We start from the raw sequence: 19,395 nt of genomic DNA, 5'->3' as shown, positions 1-19,395 counted from the left end.
CCCATCCTGAGACAGAGTCTGGTCTAGGAGAGGAGTACAAGGTGGAGAGGAGACATGAGAGGTCCTGTCCTGATAGTTGGGGAGGTGGGAAGTAGTTCGTAGAGCACCCACTCCTAGGAACCATATCCAGGGCAAGTATCCAGAGGTCCTGCCAGACAGTTGGGAAGTAGCTTGTAGAGCACCAACACTCAAGAATCACAATCTTGTAAGGTGAGGGACTACAGATGAAGACACCCATCATCAAACAATCACTAGGCCAGTATCATCTAAGTGTGAAACTGCAGCCATCCAAACTGCCTCCATACCTCCTCAGATGCTGCTACTAAAACCTGCTCCTACTGTATGTATTTCAAGTTCTACGTTGCACTTAGTAAAAAGGACTTTGTTATGTTCAACTCTGGCCTCATTCTTTGGCACAAGAACTTCCACTGCAATGGACCCCAGGGAGCGACGGTCTAAGTTAGGAAACCGTGACACAACATCACATCATGGACACTACTGCTAAAGCTCGCTGCACATGGCACAGTACACTTACCGCACTACATACAGTATATACAGGCAGGGTGCAAACCACCCACTTTAATATAATAGATGAACTGGGTGACTGCTTGGCACGGGACAGACCAGACGGTATCCTCTTTACTAAGGAACCTGACCTCTCCACATTCCTGCAAGGACCCCGGTCATCCATCGTCGGTCGCCGAGATTTTCAAGCAAGATGGAAGCTGGCGGCCCTTTGCGCGCAAATGGAGGCGGTAAGTTTTAATTTTAGGTTTAATCGATTCGCTGACACGAAGCAAGAGGAAATTCGGCTTCTAGGCTAATCTAGGATGTTTGTTCCTTTCCTGTATAGATTTTTCTGTATGGCCATACAATTTTATCGGAGGACTTTCAATGCAGATACATCACTTATTTCACCATATGCGTTTCAGGTAGATTCACTCTCCCTTCCTCAGTGGTGGGAGAGTGAAGAGGAAGGGAGAGTGAATCTACCCGAAACGCGTATGGTGAAATAAGTGATGTATCTGCATTGAAAGTCCTCCGATAAAATTGTATGGCCATACAGAAAAATCTCTACAGGAAAGGAACAAACATCCTTCTCGTTGAACGCTGTACCGAAGGAAGTCGCGGAATAGAGTGTTAACTCCCGCGATCTTTGGAACTCCCGCGGGATTCGAACTAGCTTGCCTCAAGGAGCAATTGAACAAGCCGGCGAATATCTAAAGCTCCGTTCAAGCAACCGGGAGACAGCAGGCACCAGACGGTAAGCTGAGCATTGATTAAAAGTTTACCTTTACTTATAAGGGAAGCGGTATAAGAGACTTTAAGCCTAGTATCACCTGAACCCTGTGGAAGATACAGGAATACACTGCGTTCCTATGGTAAATGTACTGTATATTCCTGCGTATAAGACTACTTTTTAACACATGAGAATCTTCTCAAGAGTCGGGGGTCGTCTTATATGCCGGGTGTCGTCTCATATGCCGGTATACAGCGTGCTGAAACTTACTTCCTAGCCGGACTGGAGAAGCTGTCCTTCTCCAGCTTCAGGGACAGGCGCCCTCTAGCTGAGCCACCGTGTGCTGCATCCGGCCAGCCGCTCCTGAAGCAGCCCCCTCTCCCTGCTCTCAGTGGTTTTCTCATACCGGCAGTATCACATTGCGTATTACCGCTCAGATCGTCTTGAAGACAGGGAGGGCTGGGCAGGCAGGGAGAGCTGACCCACCCAATCCAAGCAGGCTTTGTATGCAGTGTGCACAGAAAATACCGGTACATCGCTTGCCGTGATTGACTGGTTGTTGTATACTGGGTTGGATTGGCGATTCTGAGGAAAGGCAGCAGGAAGCAGGAGCATCTGCACTTCAGCCAATTCTAATGTTGGTGGATCTCTAATGAAGTTTGCTGTGCATCTTATCTGTGGTGAAAAAACAGAGTCTATCTGGGGAGCAGATACATGTGGTGGTGAATACAGTACAGCACCAGTATCTGTACATACAGTACAGCACCAGTATCTGTACATACAGTACAGCACCAGTATCTGTACATACAGTAGAGCACCAGTATCTGTACATACAGTAGAGCACCAGTATCTGTACATACAGTACAGCATCAGTATCTGTACATACAGTACAGCACCAGTATCTGTACACACAGTACAGCATCAGTATCTGTACATACAGTACAGCACCAGTATCTGCATCGGTTCATACAGTACAGCACCAGTATCTGTACACACAGTACAGCATCAGTATCTGTACATACAGTACAGCACCAGTATCTGCATCGGTTCATACAGTACAGCACCAGTATCTGTACATACAGTACAGCACCAGTATCTGCATCGGTTCATACAGTACAGCACCAGTATCTGTACACACAGTACAGCATCAGTATCTGTACATACAGTACAGCACCAGTATCTGCATCGGTTCATACAGTACAGCACCAGTATCTGTACATACAGTACAGCACCAGTATCTGTACATACAGTACAGCATCAGTATCTGTACATACAGTACAGCATCAGTATCTGTCATACAGTACAGCACCAGTATCTGTACACACAGTACAGCATCAGTATCTGTACATACAGTACAGCACCAGTATCTGCATCGGTTCATACAGTACAGCACCAGTATCTGTACATACAGTACAGCATCAGTATCTGTACATACAGTACAGCACCAGTATCTGTACATACAGTACAGCACCAGTATCTGTACATACAGTACAGCATCAGTATCTGTACCAGTTCATACAGTACAGCACCAGTACATACAGTACAGTATACAAATGTCCAACAGTCAAGACCCCATCATGGCTCTACCAGCAAGAAGAAAGAAACATGAAGCCAGTTTCAAATTTAAAGTTGTAAACTTTGCCATGGAACATAATAACTGCGCTGCTGCAAGACAATATGGAGTAACAGAAAAGATGGTTTGGGACTGGAAAGCAAATTAAAAGCATTAAAGAGTATGCCAAGGGGTAAGTGTGCATTAAGGAGAGGCCCCCACATTGGCCAGAACTCGAAAAACATGTAGCAGACATGGTGAATGAGCATCGCCAAAACGGTTATGTAGTGACACGAAATAAAATACGTTTGCACTTCAGTGGCCAAATCTAACCCAGATCACAGCTACAGATGTACGGCCGCTGTACCCGGTGCAGTAGAGTCCTGGAAAGGCATAATATGGCACCGAAGCAAAAGACGAAAATTGCACAACAATTACCTGCAGATCTTGATGCCAAAGTAAATGTTGTTGGAGGGGTAGTCTTATATGGCGAGTATAGCCCAAACCCTATATTTCAACTGGAAAAGTTGGGGGTCGTCTTATACGCCCAGTCGTCTTATACGCCGGAATATACGGTACCCACAACATTTGAAGTGACTTTCACCTTCCCAATCTGGGATAGAGACACAAAGGAAACCCCCTTTTTCATCTTGTTTTGAAATAATAGTATATATGGGTATATCACCTGAAGAACTTCGGCGCGATATATACTACTGATTGTTTTTATTATATGTCATTGTATTTCTACTGTACTATTTTATTGTATTTTTATCATTTTATATTTTATGGGGATATAGTAATAAATATTTTCTGCATATTTCAATCTGGCTACCAAGTGTATGAGTGCCCGCTCTTTTTTCTATTTCTAATTCCCATAGAAGTTCCTCAAAATGCAATAGTTGTCAACTTTTCCCTCAAAGATGCGGCAGGGTTGGACTGGCCCAACATAGTAACAGTGGGCCCAATTTCTGACAATGATGGACCCCTAATAAAACAGGGCCCTTAAGGTCCAATATACACAGAGAGTGGCCCTTCAGAATCATTTACTCTGGTGGGTCCAAGGGACTTCAGTGTGACAACTGATTTTATCCTTCTTTCCAACGTGGTCAGCATGGTAAACATTCCCAAAAAGCGTGAATATCTTTTAATGATCTGGCATATACTTTACAATCATGTTCTTATTGTTCATTTTATACGATTACAATCATTTTGATCACTTAATTTGTACCAGGTAAAGGACTACTTATACCTCTCTATATACACAGATATTACAGAAACATGTGTTGGATTTAATCTCAGGCAGTGTTTACATGTTGTCCATTATATACTGGAGACACCATATGAGATGCTGAGCAGCATTTTACTTGGTAGTAAAACATTTTCACAAAAACACAAAATTTGTCGGGAAGTACAAGATCATGGCATCTTTATAAAATGGGTAAAAATCCCAGAGGTCTCCACTAACGCATCCATACCACGTGCGATGAGACCATGGAGAGGAGCTTGTTTTAAGAGAACCACCAATTCTCCATGAGTCAAGTTTCTTGAAGGCACCACAGGATGTTAAAAAGGCTGTCTCCTTTTTACTATTGAAGACCCATCCTCAGGAAAACTCATCAATATCAGATTGGCGGGGGTTCGAATACCGGCTCCCCGCTGATCAGTTGTTTGAAGAGGAGGCAGTGCTCGTGGAAAGGGTCCATATATTTTGTTGCTCTGGAGCATTTAATGACTTTGATCTGGTCTTCTATGAGATATTACATCCTTGTCCATCATACAGTAGCTCAAGTAGACATGGCCCCCATGATTTTGGGTTGAGATAACTTATCCAGTTTTGATTAACCAATTTTAACAAGTTTGAAATCAGTAGGAAAGGATTGCTGATGCATTGCATGATAGCTAAGTTGAACATTCATGTTGAGTGAAGAGCATCAAACATTTTCCTGTTGTACGCAATTATATAATCAATTAGCAGTATATATTGGCAGTGCTGTCCATAATATAAGACATTTATATTCACTGTATTTCGGTAAAAAAAATTAAAGACACATTTAGAAATGTCTAAACTTGGCACCTCATCCTAAGTAGAGTCCATAAGTTGGGATCCTATTCCAATACTAAAGGATTCATTCTCTGCACCTAACCCTCATCTATACTTTTTGGAGTCTTCTGGATATTTTCTTCAGAAGAACCACTGATTCCAATGGCCTGAGCAAGAAAGCACCATCCTTCAAAATGTGCATAATTTAAGACATTCAAGGAGCCCCAAACAGCCCAAGAAAGGTTCATCGATTATTCTAAAAATTGATGAGTGCTACAACTTACAGCAACCCCAAGAAAACCTCGTTCAGCAGCAACTCTATCTCTTATTAATGAACCTTTATCTTATATAACATTTCAAAGTCAGAAACTCCAAGCCAAATCAAAACACGACACTTGGCCATAATAGATACAACCCAGGCTTTCAGAAAGTTTGAGAAACAATTTACCCTCATTGGTGATGTACATTTATAGGAAAGCTCTTGTTGGAATAAAACAACTGTACATTGCATAACCATGTATAACCAGTATATTGCTGTAGAAGATCTCCTGGTCCTACAAAAATGTAGGCCACTAGAAATATTCATTTGCATAAAGAATTCATGTCTCAGAGTATTGTTCTCATTTCTATGGGTTCTGGTAGACCATAGCTATGAACATTGACGGTGAACACCAGTAGGCCAATGACAACCAAGCTAGAAAAATTACCACCGTCCATCTTCGAAAAACATGTCTGACCTCATTATTTAGATGTAAGGACGTCTAATTGTCTCATTTCTTACAAATCATATTTTCGGTCCTTGTTCAAATGTACTACGGCATATTCAACTTCAACGTCGCCCTCAAACTGGAAACCTGTGTTTTTGGCATTGTGTTTTAGATCAGCATAGACAATGGAGTCTTCTTCATCTGGTCCTGGAACATTCTGTGTGGTGGACTTGTAACCCATATGGGCATTGTCATATGTAACCTCAACGGTTACTGCAGCTGGGTCTGAGTCCTTTAGAGTTGGAGTCCCTCCCTGTGGACAGTTCTTTGGACTTCCTGTCACGGCCACAAATTTTAGCTGGAGAAATAAGAACATTTACATATTTTTTTAATGAAACTTGATGAACGTTAAAACATGACCACAGTTTTCCACATGACCATCAACAATACTCACCTCTTCAGTAGGTGCAGGGTCTTGAAATGATGACCTCTGTTTTACTATTAAAAACAATTTACAAAAATTTTAATTTTCCATAATTTCTTTTTTCATAGACCAATGACACACAAAAACATGGGGTAAAAGGACCATGGCAAATTGATATGTGGGAGCAACAGAACAAAAGCACCCTGCCACGTGGGATACACAACAATGACATATGGGGTACAAGACAAGAACACAGTAATAATTGGGGTACAGGACCGGACAGGACACCCTACTGGTACATATGAACTGAATTTAAGGTATCTCATACAGCCAGCCAGTACCCTCTGCTCTATACTGATGAGAGGCAAGAGCCCCAAAATACTGCTTTCTAAAGTTGGGTCTTTTTGAGTTAGCTAACATTAATTTGCATATTTTTTTCCCATGGAGCATTGCTTGAAAAAAAAAGTCTCAATATACCACCAAGTCTCCTCAAGGAAAGCTGGTATTCCACCTGAACACTTGAAATCCAAACTACAAAAACTACTTACATTTGAAATGTTTTTGACAGTGAATCAGCAAGGAGACGACGATAACAAGAACACAGACACCTCCCATGGATGATACGATGTATAACAACAATGTAAAGTTCTGAAAATAAGTGATATTTTCTGAAAAAGAGAACAAGAGTATAAAAAAGTCACAAATTATTAATAAGAGCAATATTATAGGTTTCCACAATAAATTAGTACTTCAGGCTTCATTTGGAATGGGCTTTAGGACCCAGCAGCTCAGGCTGTCCACAAACCCCACCCATGCTTACTTTCTCTCTCTGACCGTCCAATCACAATTTATTATACGTCAAAAAAAAGAATTACAGCTACATTTAGGTGAAAACTTCCTTTAATTTTAAAGTTAAAAAATAATATTCCCTTAAGGGAATTTCCAGAAAATGCACAAAAATCACCATCAATTTTTTTTACAGATGTTTCTCACAGAAAAAAGGGGTTTACCTGTCTCTGTGGTATTTATAGCTGTAATATTTTCAGCCACATGTTCACCTGAAAATGAAGCGAAACATAATCAATGTGCAACAGCTCAGAGGAGACATGCTTCTCACATCCTCATTTACACGCTTTTTTTTTTTTGCTTGTTTTGATCATATTTTAATGGGAAGTTAAGGTATAAAATAAAAATAAAAAACAATGTGGCTTTACCTCTAAAGACAATTCAATGGTAGAGTGTCTCATAAAAGTTAATACCATCTCATTAAAATCAAATATTTTCTTTACAATTTACACAGATTTATTTATTTTTATTGTTTTTGGAACTCTACTGAAAGTTAAAAAATATATCTTATAATGTGGGTTATAGTTCACTGTATTTGTTTAGAAATATTTGTTTTATTTTGTGTCTGTATTAAAAAATAAATAAATAAATAAATAAAATGTAAAATAGGTTTATTAAATAATAATAACAATTCTAAAAATTACTAGCACTAGCAACATACCCAGCCGCTTCTCTTCAGTGCTTCCCAGGTCCCCCACCAGTCTGTACTACTGGGATCTATGGAAATTTGACCACTCTGAGGCAGGTCCCCACTGCCACCATTGTTTGACCGAGTTGTAAAATGTCATGTGTCGAGTGGGTCCAGGAAGTAGAGAGCAGAGAACCCGGGTGGCACAGAAATGAAGCAGTAAGGAAAATCCTTTTTTATTTTTTATTTTTTTTTAATTCTTCCCCTGTTTTAAAAAAAATTCCTGGTTGGGCAACCCCTTTTTAAAGAAAAAACTTTTTAGGCTCATCCTAGACCACCATACTTCTGTAAGTCAAGCCAGACTTTTCGGTTAGCTGGAATGCTGAAAAAATGTAAAAAAAATATAAGGTTATGTTCAGATGCTTAACTCCATCAATTGATGGGCAATTATTATAGTCACAAAAATTTTCCGCACCAAATATTTGCCTGTAAGCATCCGATTTACCCTTAGGCCAGTTTCAGATGAGAGTGTGCAAACGGAACTGTAAATTCCCGTAATCAACTCTGCTTCTCCGACCGGACTGCACAGCATTATAGTGATTTACAATGCTGTGTGTCTCTGCCCGACCTCAACTGTAATGATTTGTACTGAGGGCATTAGGTGAGTACAAATCATTACAGGTGAGGTCGGGCAGAGATACACAGCATTGTAAATCATAATGCATGGCGGTCCGGTCAAAGGAGCAAAGTTTACTACAGGAATTCACTGTCCTGCTTGTCTGAAACTGGCCTAAAGGGTAAGGCCTCATGCACATGGCCGTTGTGCGGCCATTCCGTGCATTGGGGACCGCAATTTTCGGGATGGGTCAGTGATCTGTCGGCACCGCAAAAAAATAGAACATGTTCTATTTTTTTGCGGTGCGGAGGCATGGACAGAAATACCACGGAAGCACTCTCTTCCGCACCGCATCTCCGCGATTGTGGACCCATTCAAGTGAATGGGTCTGCATCCGTGATTCGGGGTGCACATGTCCGGTGGCCCGCGTATTGCAGACCCGCGGTATGGCCATGGGGCGCACAACGGCCGTGTGCATGAGGCCTAAATGTTAATGCTCACGGACACATTTTTGGTTTGAAATGTATTTAGTTTTTATAATTGCCCTTCAATGCAATTAAGCTTCTGAACATAGCCTAGATTTTTATATTTTTTTCAGCTTTCCAGCCAGCAGGTCTCTCGGATGTGATCCATCAATCATAGAAGTACAAGAGAGAATTCTCCACTCTGATATCACGCAAGTGACATCACTGGTAGGGTTGATCCTGAAACGATGCACTGTAAGCTCATAATAATAATAATAATGAGTATGTGCAAGCAAGTAAAAAGACACATCTCTCCAAACAAATCACCTAAAAATAAAAAATATGCATATAACAATTAGTAGATAAAAATATTTCCAATATACAGTATGTTTGCCAGCAGGGGCGCAACTACCATAGCGGCAGACCATGCGACTGCTAGGGGGCCCAGGGCAAGAGGGGGCCCAGCATTAGTTGGGATTATCTCCTCTTCTACTGGGGATGAAAACTTGGTCTGGATTCTACCCTCTAAAGCAGGGGTGCACAAAAATTTTTGGTCTTGGGGCCGCATTATCACATTGCTCTATTTCAAGGGGCTGCAAAAAACAAAACAAAAAAAAAGTTAATCAGCACTTGTTTGCATCAGCCTATGCAAAGTGACTGGGGAGGAATGATCGCTTAGCACAGTCACTGCTCCCTCATTTAGTTCTGTTGATTATTGGCAGCATATTCCTGATTACGCAGTGAGATGTGCTGATGTAACACCCCAGAGTTATACTGTCATCAGATATCATTTCTGTTATGTCTTCCACAACTGTGCATATAAAACTATGTTAAACTTAATTGTTCATGTAATTTGCCTGGTTACCAGTAGGTGGCAACAACCTATTGGAAAGTATAGTTTAGTGAATTTAAGCTGGAATGGATTATTCCAGCTTAGCTCCCCCTCTATGAGAGAAGTGGACAGTTCCCACATCCTGCAGCATGGGTGGAGAAGGGAGTTAGAGTCAGTGTAGCCTCCCCCCTGCTAGGGGAAGGCTGGGTGATAGCGTTCAGGAAACCCCCTGTATAGGGAAGACAGCAAGCAAGGACCTAGTCTCGGCTGAGACTTGGCCACATACCCAGTCTGAGCACCTTCAGCTCTGCTGGATGAGGAAAGCAGAAACTACAGACAACCTCCAGAGGTCCAGGAAGAAAGCATCCCCTAAGAAACGATCTGTGAGATAAGTCCAGTACCTAGGAGAAGCCATATCCTCCTCAGCTAGTCTGTCCCCCACAGCAGAGGTCACATTCCTGCCAATCATTGCCAAAACCTGCTGGGACCAAGAGACCAAAGCTGTATACTGCTTGGATGCAAGTTATTAAAGTAACTTAGTAAAGCAACGTTTGAAATTTATCGAAAGGTCTGGACATCATTTATTCTGCAAAATTCCTCTATTACTCCTACTATCACTACACTCAAATTTATTGCAAGTGAGCCAGGAGTCCGGCTGTACCCAGGTAGGAGACACTGTGACACAACTACCACCATCCTATAGAGACATTATAGGCAATCACACCACTCTGGCATTCCTAATCTAGGACGTGTGTTATAACACCTTGGAAGGGCCCTGAGATAGTGCCCTGCGCACGCTGCAATTGGCGCCACGACAAGTACAGAATATTAATAACCCGTATACTGGCCATTGCACTGACAATAATTGTACATCTTTCGTTCTGATAAAACATGCAAATCAGCCGACAAACGAGTGATCGCTTGTTTATCAGCTGATCGGCGGCACGATTATACCGGTCAGATATCAGGAATGAACGCTCCTATGAAGACTTGTTCCCAGTAATAGTCCCGGATATCGTGCAGTGTAATGATTTTTGACACAATCCTGAAGCATGGCCTTGAAACAGAAGATTCATACTCTCCTCCTCCCTGCCGCTGTCTCCATCTTCCGGTCCACGTGCTGTTCACATCCAGCTTGCTATGGGTATAGTCACATGCTCCGCTCCAGCCAATGACTGGCTTCAGTGGTGATGGGGCCACAAGGTGTGTTTTACCACTGAAGTTAGTCTTTTGCTGGAGAGGTGCTCCGGGACCGGAAGATGGAGACAGCGAGACAATAACCAGTAAGCCCTTCCCTTCACTGCAGAGGACGGCGCTCACTGGTTATTACCGCCTCCTGCCCCCAGTTATAGCGGTCCTACAATAACCAGTAAGCACTTTCCTTCACTGCAGAGGACGGCGCTCACTGGTTATTACCGCCTCCTGCCCCCAGTTCTAGCGGTCCTACAATAACCAGTAAGCCCTTCCCTTCACTGCAGAGGACGGCGCTCACTGGTTATTACCGCCTCCTGCCCCCAGTTATAGCGGTCCTACAATAACCAGTAAGCCCTTCCCTTCACTGCAGACGACGGCGCTCACTGGTTATTACCGCCTCCTGCCCCCAGTTCTAGCGGTCCTACAATAACCAGTAAACCCTTCCCTTCACTGCAGAGGATGGCGCTCACTGGTTATTACCGCCTCCTGCCCCCAGTTATAGCGGTCCTACAATAACCAGTAAGCCCTTCCCTTCACTGCAGACGACGGCGCTCACTGGTTATTACCGCCTCCTGCCCCCAGTTCTAGCGGTCCTACAATAACCAGTAAGCACTTTCCTTCACTGCAGAGGACGGCGCTCACTGGTTATTACCGCCTCCTGCCCCCAGTTATAGCGGTCCTACAATAACCAGTAAGCCCTTCCCTTCACTGCAGAGGATGGCGCTCACTGTTTATTACCGCCTCCTGCCCCCAGTTCTAGCGGTCCTACAATAACCAGTAAGCACTTTCCTTCACTGCAGAGGACGGCGCTCACTGGTTATTACCGCCTCCTGCCCCCAGTTATAGCGGTCCTACAATAACCAGTAAGCCCTTTCCTTCACTGCAGAGGATGGCGCTCACTGGTTATTACCGCCTCCTACCCCCAGTTATAGGAGTCCTACAATAACCAGTAAGCACTTTCCTTCACTGCAGAGGACGGCGCTCACTGGTTATTACCGCCTCCGGCACCCCTAAATATACTGTAGGGGCCCTACAATAACAAGTAAGCACTTTGCCTGAGGGCTCGTGCACACGACCGTTGTCTTGGTCTGCATCCGAGCCGCATTTTTTGCGGCTCGGGTGCGGGCCCATTTACTTCAATGTAGCCGCAAAAGATACGGACAGCACTCCGTGTGCTGCCCACATCCGTTGCTTCGTTCCGCAAAACAGCTCATGCAGAACACACAAGGCTGGTATCCGTGTTTTGCTGACCACAAAACACGGTGTGGTCATGTGCATGAGGCCTTACTAGTGGGGAAAGCCCTTATTGGTTAACCCTTTAATGACCAGTCACTTTGTGGTTTAGCGTACGGGGTTCAGACACATAACTTTTTTAGTTGTTGCACTACCAAAATAACTTGCAGCTTTTTATTATATGACACAGAGCTTTTTAATATATATATTTTTTGTTTTATATTAGTTTATTTTATATTTTTTTTACAGGAAACTGTACAAACATTTTTTTTTAAGTCATTTTTATTCAAACTATAGCTCATTCTTTAAATATGCAAATTAAACCTTGGCTTCAAACCTTGGCTCTGGGGGCCGCCTTTGGCCCGCGGGCCGCAGGTTGTGCACCCCTGCTCTAGGGGAACAACTTTTATCAAATGAGGCAGTGGAAAAATGCCCCAAAGGTCATTGAAAAAGGGTTTAGGTGGAAACCCTTCTGTCCTGTGTGGGGGGCCTGGTTTGATCCTTGCTATGGGGCCCTTACTTCTCTATGTACGCCACTGTTTGCCAGTTTTTTTTTTACCAGTTGGTTATGGTAACCTCTTGTTGGTATAGGTTTGAACATTTTTGGCCTAGAGGACAAAAAATTGACCTGAGGATCCTCATTATAACACTTGACACTCACCAGATACAAGAACTTGTATTGTTTTGCCCACTATCTGCTGCTTCTTAAATTGGGCTCTACATCTATAATATCCAGTGTCGTTCATCTGTACGGAGTCAAACCTCAGAACATAGACAGCGCTGCCTTCTTTCTTCTCCTCCAGACTAGAGTCAATCCCGTTTCTCACGAAATCACATTGTTCTTTGATTAATTTACAGCAAGAAACATTGGGTAATCCCTCGTTACAGAGCCGCAACGAATACTTTATGCTCAGAGACTGCCCTGGTGATTTGGCAAACTTTTGGGATCCTTCCATGTTTATTGTAAGTGTACACGATGGACTGTTTCCTAGGAGAAAGACCAAAAAACAACATTTGTAGCAATGCGCCCCATAATGCTCACAATGTTCATAATAATGTGTCAGTGTTGGGCTCCTCGAGGGCCGGCACTGATACTTAGCACCTCCTCCTCATGCTAGATTGAAAAGCCTGAAACCCAGCAACACTGGCAGGGCAAAGTCATGTACAGTGGCCCACTAGCCCTTAAAACCAAAAGGTCATCAATTGCATGTACTGTATGCTAAAAATGAATGAGTGTACTGCAAAGACAGTAACAATAAATTTAAAGGGGAACATACACAATGTGACCTCATTTTTATTTATTTTTTTAAATCTTGTGCAATCGGTCCTGGGTGATGCAATTATTTGGCAGCAGTCGGTGCCCACCACAGCTTTTCCTCTGCTGGTAGACATAGCCGTCGTCTTGCTCACCTGTTCAGCCCCTAAAGTGAAGGAGAGAGCACCACGCAAGCATGGCCACCCTCCATTCACCGGCGCTATAGGAGTTCCGAAAGTAGCCAAGTTTAGCAGTCCCATAGCAGTGAATAGAAAGGTGGCTCTGCATGCGTGGTGCGCCATTCATTTACCGCTATGGGAATTCCGAATAAAGCCAAGCGCTATATAGCACTCCCACAGCAGTGAATGGGGAGTATGCTGCACTAGCCTTCAATTTGGGGGCCCCATTCTGGAGACAGGAACAAATCCCAGAGTTAGGATCCACACCTATCTGACATTGATGACATATCCTAGCCATACGCCATGCCCTTTAACTCACCCACCCTCTAATGATAATGAGATGACTCAGCTTATCAAGTTCCAGTCTACACAGTAAAGTTGACATGTGAGCTGTGTAACTCATGGTCACAATCCGTAGTTTTACAAAAGGCTACAGATATACTTAGTGATCACAAAATTGCTCAATCACTTTTGACTTTTTTGTAGTATATTATGCACAGAGTCTTGGTAGCTTTGCCCCTCTTTGCTTCCTTTGCAGAGTTTTTGACCCACATTTGTTACTTGCTTTTGTTTAAGGTGGGACATTTTCCAACCGCAGCATCCTCCTGCTGTTCTCAATACGGTCAGGGCTGCATGTAGCCCTCCTATGTATTACCGTCATAGCTCAGTGTCAGCACAAGAGGCATTCAGTAAATCCTCCTTATTATGGTCCTTTAGACTAGTATTATCTATAAAATTGTCAGTTTTATTGGAATGGATATACATGAACTACCCCTCGACATGTCGCTGCCTGCAAATGAGCCGAGGTGGCTAAGCTACCCCTTTACTCTCTATTTAGCAGTGTCACATAAACCACTTCTTGCTTAAAGTGAACCTCTTAGGAGGATCTAGGCCCTCAAACCGCTCCTGTGAGTGTCGCGGCCTTCTCTCAGCTTACCGAGCAAAGTGCTCTACATTGCATAGTGGCTGTACTTGGTATTGCAGCTCGGCCCCATTCACTTCTATGGGACTGAGCTGCTCCTAGGCCATGGGACCGATGAACGTGACGTCACTGGCCTACGGAAAGCCGAGAGAAGGCCGCGGCACTAGAGAGAGCGCTGCTCCCTTTTCAACCAGCTGATCGGCGGGGGTCCTGGGTGTGGGACGTGTGTGGTACTGTTGCCCAGTATCCTCTGTCCATTTTCAGGTTCTACTGGGAGTTGTAGTTTCACAAGAGTTATGATACTTGTTCTGTAGAACTACAACTCCCATGGTGGCCTGAAGATACCTGTCAGGCCATGCTGTGTGCTGTACTTTCACAGAAGATATGTTTTCATAGCGTGACTTAATGTGTAAATGTGTCTTCACTCTTATTTTCATTTGGTCGAGGTGCATTCAAAACATTGCCTTCATTTACCGCTATGGGAATTCCGAATAAAGCCAAGCGCTATATAGCACTCCTATAGCAGTGAATGGGGAGTATGCTGCACTAGCCTTCAATTTGGGGGCCCCATTCTGGAGACAGGAACAAATCCCAGAGTTAGGATCCACACCTATCTGACATTGATGACATATCCAGTACAGGTGTTTTCGCATGTGGCTAAACCCTAAGGCCCCTTTCACACGGGCGTTGCGGGAAAAGGTGCTGGTGCGTTGCGGGAACATGCAGGATTTTTCTGCGCAAGTGCAAAACATTGTAATGCGTTTTGCACGCGCATGAGAAAAATCGGCATGTTTGGTACCCGAACTTCTTCACAGAAGTTCAGGCTTGGGATCGGTGTTCTGTAGATTGTATTATTTTCCCTTATAACATGGTTATAGGGGACAATAATAGCATTCTGAATACAGAATGCATAGTACAATAGGGCTGGAGGGGTTAAAAAAAAAAATATAATTTAACCTTAATCCACTTGCTCGCGCAGCCCGGCATCTCTCCTGTCTTCTTCTTTGCTGTGTGCAGGAAAAGGACCTGTGGTGACGTCACTCCGGTCATCACATGATCTATCACCATGGTAAAAGATCATGTGACGGACCATGTGATGACCGGAGTGAAGCAAAGAAGAAGACAGAAGAGATGCCGGCTGTGCGATCAAGTCGATTAAGGTGAGTTAAATAATTTTTAATTTTTTTTTAACCCCTCCAGCGCTATTGTACTATGCATTCTGTATTCAGAATGCTATTATTTTCCCTTATAACCATGTTATAAGGGGAAATAATAATGATCGGGTCTCCATCCCGATCGTCTAGCAACCATGCGTGAAAATCACACTGCATCCGCACTTGCTTATATGGGGCCTGCGTTACGTGAAAAACGCACAAAGAGGAGCATGCTGCGATTTTCACGCAACGCACAAGTAATGCATGAAAATCACCGCTCATGTGCACAGCCCCATAGAAATGAATGGGTCAGGATTCAGTGCGGGTGCAATGCGTTCAACTCACGCATCGCATCCGCGCGAAATACTCGCCCGTGTGAAAGGGGCCTTAATGTTAATTTTTATATTGGTTTTTATTTGAAGTTTTAGGAAAGGGTGAATTGCATTTTTATATATTTCTTAAAAAAATTTTTTTGCTTTTTTTACTCTTTTTAAGAGTAAATGTAATACAGTATAGTTCTGCTGCATGCACCTACACATACACACACACAGCCCCACTGTACTCATTACATATGCAGTATAGCTCTGCTGCATGCACCTTACCCACACACAGCTTCACCATACACATTACACATATAGCTCTGCTGCATACACATTCACACACAGCTCTGCTCTACACATTACACATATAGCTCTGCTGCATGCACATTCAGACACAGCCGTGCTGTAACATTGCATATACAGCCCTGTTGTACACGTTACATATACAGCACTGCTAGATGCACATTTCCCATACTCAGCTCTGTTGTACACATTCACACACAGCTCCACTGTACACGTTATATATACAGCTCTGCCGCAGCCTGCATACATTACCCACACACAGCTCTGCTGTACACATTACACACACAGCTCTGCTGTACACATTACACATACAGCTCTGCTGCACACATTACACATACAGCTCTGCTGCACACATTACACATACAGCTCTGCTGCACACACATTCACACACAGCACCACCGTAAACATTACATACACTGCTCTGCAGTTCTTCTGACCAAGTGCAGTGCTGACTCCTCCTACACCCGTGATCATGACATCATCAAAGGTCCAAGCGGTCAGGTCCTGTAGCTCTGTAGGGTCTACCATAACATCTGCCTTTCAGGGGTGTGAGGAGATGAGTGATTACCGACATTCCTCACCGAGTCCCACTGCCTGCACAATCCAGCGCCACAACACAGCACCCCTGGCACTGTCCGGCTGCGCACACACATGCTCTGCCTCCGCCTCTGTAAGTGACTCACTGTGGGAGCGCGGTAGGTGTGCAGCGCTGAAGCACTCCTTTTCTTCTGGGGGGCCCTACAGACCCCCTGACTTACGGACCCGGTCGCAATTGCGACCACTGCGGCGACCCCTATAGCTACGCCACTGATCCAAGCCCTTTCCACCACCTGCCGCCTCCAACTCAAAAATATCTCTTGGATCCACACATTCCTCGACCAGGAGTCTAAAAAATTCTTGTACGTGCCCTCATCATTTCCCACCTAGACTATTGCAACATCCTCCTATGTGGCCTCCCATCTCTTGCACGCCTCTAATCTTTGCCTAATTAATCCCCCTCTCCCCCCATTACTTCTCTGTCTCTTCTCTGTGCCAACATATTAGACAATCACTTACGTGGAAAACTTCAAAAGAAACCTGAAAACCCTCCTCCTCCTCCGACCAACCTACAGTAACCCTGCTGCCGCTATACCACCATATGAGCAGCTTCAATCCTCACCTACTGTATTCTTCCCACCATCCTCCATATGTAGGGTCTGACTGCTTGGACCCCCACCAGTCATGAGATTAGGTGACCTGTATCTCCAAAATGATTTAGATTGTCAAGCATGCAGCATAATGCTCCAATCATCTCTATGGGACCTCCTGGGAATAGCTCAGCGTTGTACTCGGCTGTCTCCATCTGACCCATAGAGAATAAAGGAAGGATTAGAACTCACGCTCCACCAGGTGCTCCATTCATTTCGGATGGCTCCCCACATGGTCAAAGTTACCCCACCAAGTAATGAGAGAAGAACGAAAAGTAGCAGGGATCTAAATCCTATGCAGATGCCGTAGGGCAGTGGTGGCGAACCTATGACACGGGTGCCAGAGGTGGCACTCAGAGCCCTCCCTGTGGGCACCCACATCCTGGAATAAGTCTGTGGTGTACCAATATGCCTTAGACTTTTCTTACCATTTATCAGCGCAGGGCGCACTATGAACAGCGCAGCGCATGATAAAGTACATGGAAGATACACTAGACCTGACTGTAGTATTCAGGGTGAATTACCGTGTCGGCACTTTGCGTTAATAAAGTGGCTTTTGGGTTGCAGTTTGGGCACTCGGTCTCTAAAAGGTTCGCCATCACTGCCGTAGGGGATTAAGACGTGTCAGTGCGTACAGGACATCACATGTCGGAAAAATGCTCCATGGAGGAGGGTAAAAAAAATCTCAATTTCAAGACATGCCGATCAGATACCAACCATAAAAATATAATGAGCCTCCACTTCAAAGCTTGTTGTCATAAAGGTAATTCGCACTTTCTGCAGCTTCCTTTTATACAAGGCCACAGAACACCAGAAACGAGTGATACCGTCCATCATACTCTGTCCAGTGACCACATTGCTGACTCTGACCTTGCGGACCTTGACCAGATGTGGCCAGCACCTGTCTGTGGCTGGATTTAAATAAAAATGATATGGTTTGATTCCGTCAGACATAAACGCGTCTTGGTTATTGGCGTCCAACCAATGCATAGAAACGCGCAGTGTACAGATGGTGAAGCATGTTAAGGGCTTCACCAGGAGGAATGGTGAAGGGGTCACTTCTCTATATTGCCCATTGCAAGTGTATGGGTTACATCTATGCCCACACATGATGCTCGCTTCTGGTTGGCGTTGACTACACTATTGATACTCATCGTAACTTATCAGAGTTGCTCATAAAAAATAGCAGAAGAATCATTTTACTGTCCAGTTTCTTCTTCCAAAATTTTTTAAGAGAACATTTCAACCATGTTCATAGGAGACGTAGAATGTGGCAATTAGTAGACAGCTGTCTCCCCCGATTTCTCCTTGGCTTGGCTGATCATGCATGTGTTGTGAATGGGAGATGGGAGAAAGCTGCTGCCAAACACCTATGTTGGGCGACTTATCTCCCGGGGAAATCCAACATATCTAACCCTTCTCACTTCGAACATCTGCCACTAGGGAAGAATTGGGAGAACCCCATACATATTAGATGGTTGGCCAATCCCTGTGAAGTCTGCGAGCCAGTATGACCCACTTTACTTATCCCATGGAAAACCATTGATAACTTTTTGATACTCCAGCAGATCAGGTTTAATAACGTATTCAAACCTACCATATCTACAAGTTGTGCCAAGTGCCACATTGGGCACACTCAGTTCTGAAACATCTGTACAACCGTCATAACAATATCCCGATGGGTTGATAGAATCTACAGGTACTCACCATCCACCAAACTCATCGCAAGAAAAAAAATGGCCACAATGTACAACAGGCCCCTCCGAGAAGCCAATGTCTCCATGGTTAATGGGTTCCTATATACAGCAGCAGACCTGTGATAGTTCATAATTTCTCCAAATGTACAGTAAGGGTGAGGATCGGAGCTGGGAGCAAGAGAGTCATCTTCTCAGTGTGGTCTGCAGAGTCTGAACTTCTCACTTTCAGAAGAGCTAGTATAGAAGATGAGAGCGTTCACCCTCGCATGTCACCCGCAGCTCATGTTCTGAGGAGCACACAGACTTATCGTGCTCCTCATCTCAGATTCAGCTTCCTGTTCTTGTTCCGATTAAAATCTTGCCTCATTAACCACCTATTGTTCAGATTGTTGAAATGGAGTATGTTTTCTTAAGAATGTATGTGTTAACTTTTACTTTATATATTTTTATTTGTTATATATTTCTTATATTATAGAGTCATATATATTTTTATTCTATTAGAATTTAATATATGGTATGTGTATAATTTTCCATTTTTATTTTATATATCGTTTTATATATGTGTATTTTTATTTGTACTTCCTGTATGTATTTTTTGAAA

At 43.7% G+C, this 19,395-nt stretch overlaps 1 protein-coding gene across 2 annotated transcripts; it reads right to left on the bottom strand.

Annotated features, from left to right (window-relative positions):
- Nucleotides 1-3,925: 3,925 nt before the first annotated feature.
- BTLA (B and T lymphocyte associated) lies at nt 3,926-19,077 on the bottom strand. Of its 2 annotated transcripts, none has more exons than XM_044287442.1 (6): nt 18,805-19,077; nt 12,439-12,765; nt 6,975-7,022; nt 6,513-6,632; nt 5,995-6,038; nt 3,926-5,898 (listed from the first exon to the last, which is right to left on the bottom strand). In XM_044287442.1, the coding sequence occupies exons 1-6, from the start codon at nt 18,923-18,925 to the stop codon at nt 5,611-5,613; spliced, it is 948 nt and encodes a 315-aa protein (XP_044143377.1). In that variant the 5' UTR covers nt 18,926-19,077; the 3' UTR covers nt 3,926-5,610. The 2 variants fall into 2 exon arrangements, with proteins under 2 accessions (XP_044143377.1, XP_044143378.1); XM_044287443.1 differs by lacking the exon at nt 18,805-19,077 and adding an exon at nt 17,290-17,417.
- Nucleotides 19,078-19,395: the final 318 nt, after the last annotated feature.

The sequence above is a fragment of the Bufo gargarizans genome, chromosome 3 (assembly GCF_014858855.1).
Source record: "Bufo gargarizans isolate SCDJY-AF-19 chromosome 3, ASM1485885v1, whole genome shotgun sequence".
Taxonomy (NCBI): Eukaryota; Metazoa; Chordata; class Amphibia; order Anura; family Bufonidae; genus Bufo; species Bufo gargarizans.
The sequence above is the reverse complement of the archived record's forward strand: the minus strand, read 5'-3'. Positions and strand labels throughout refer to the sequence as shown.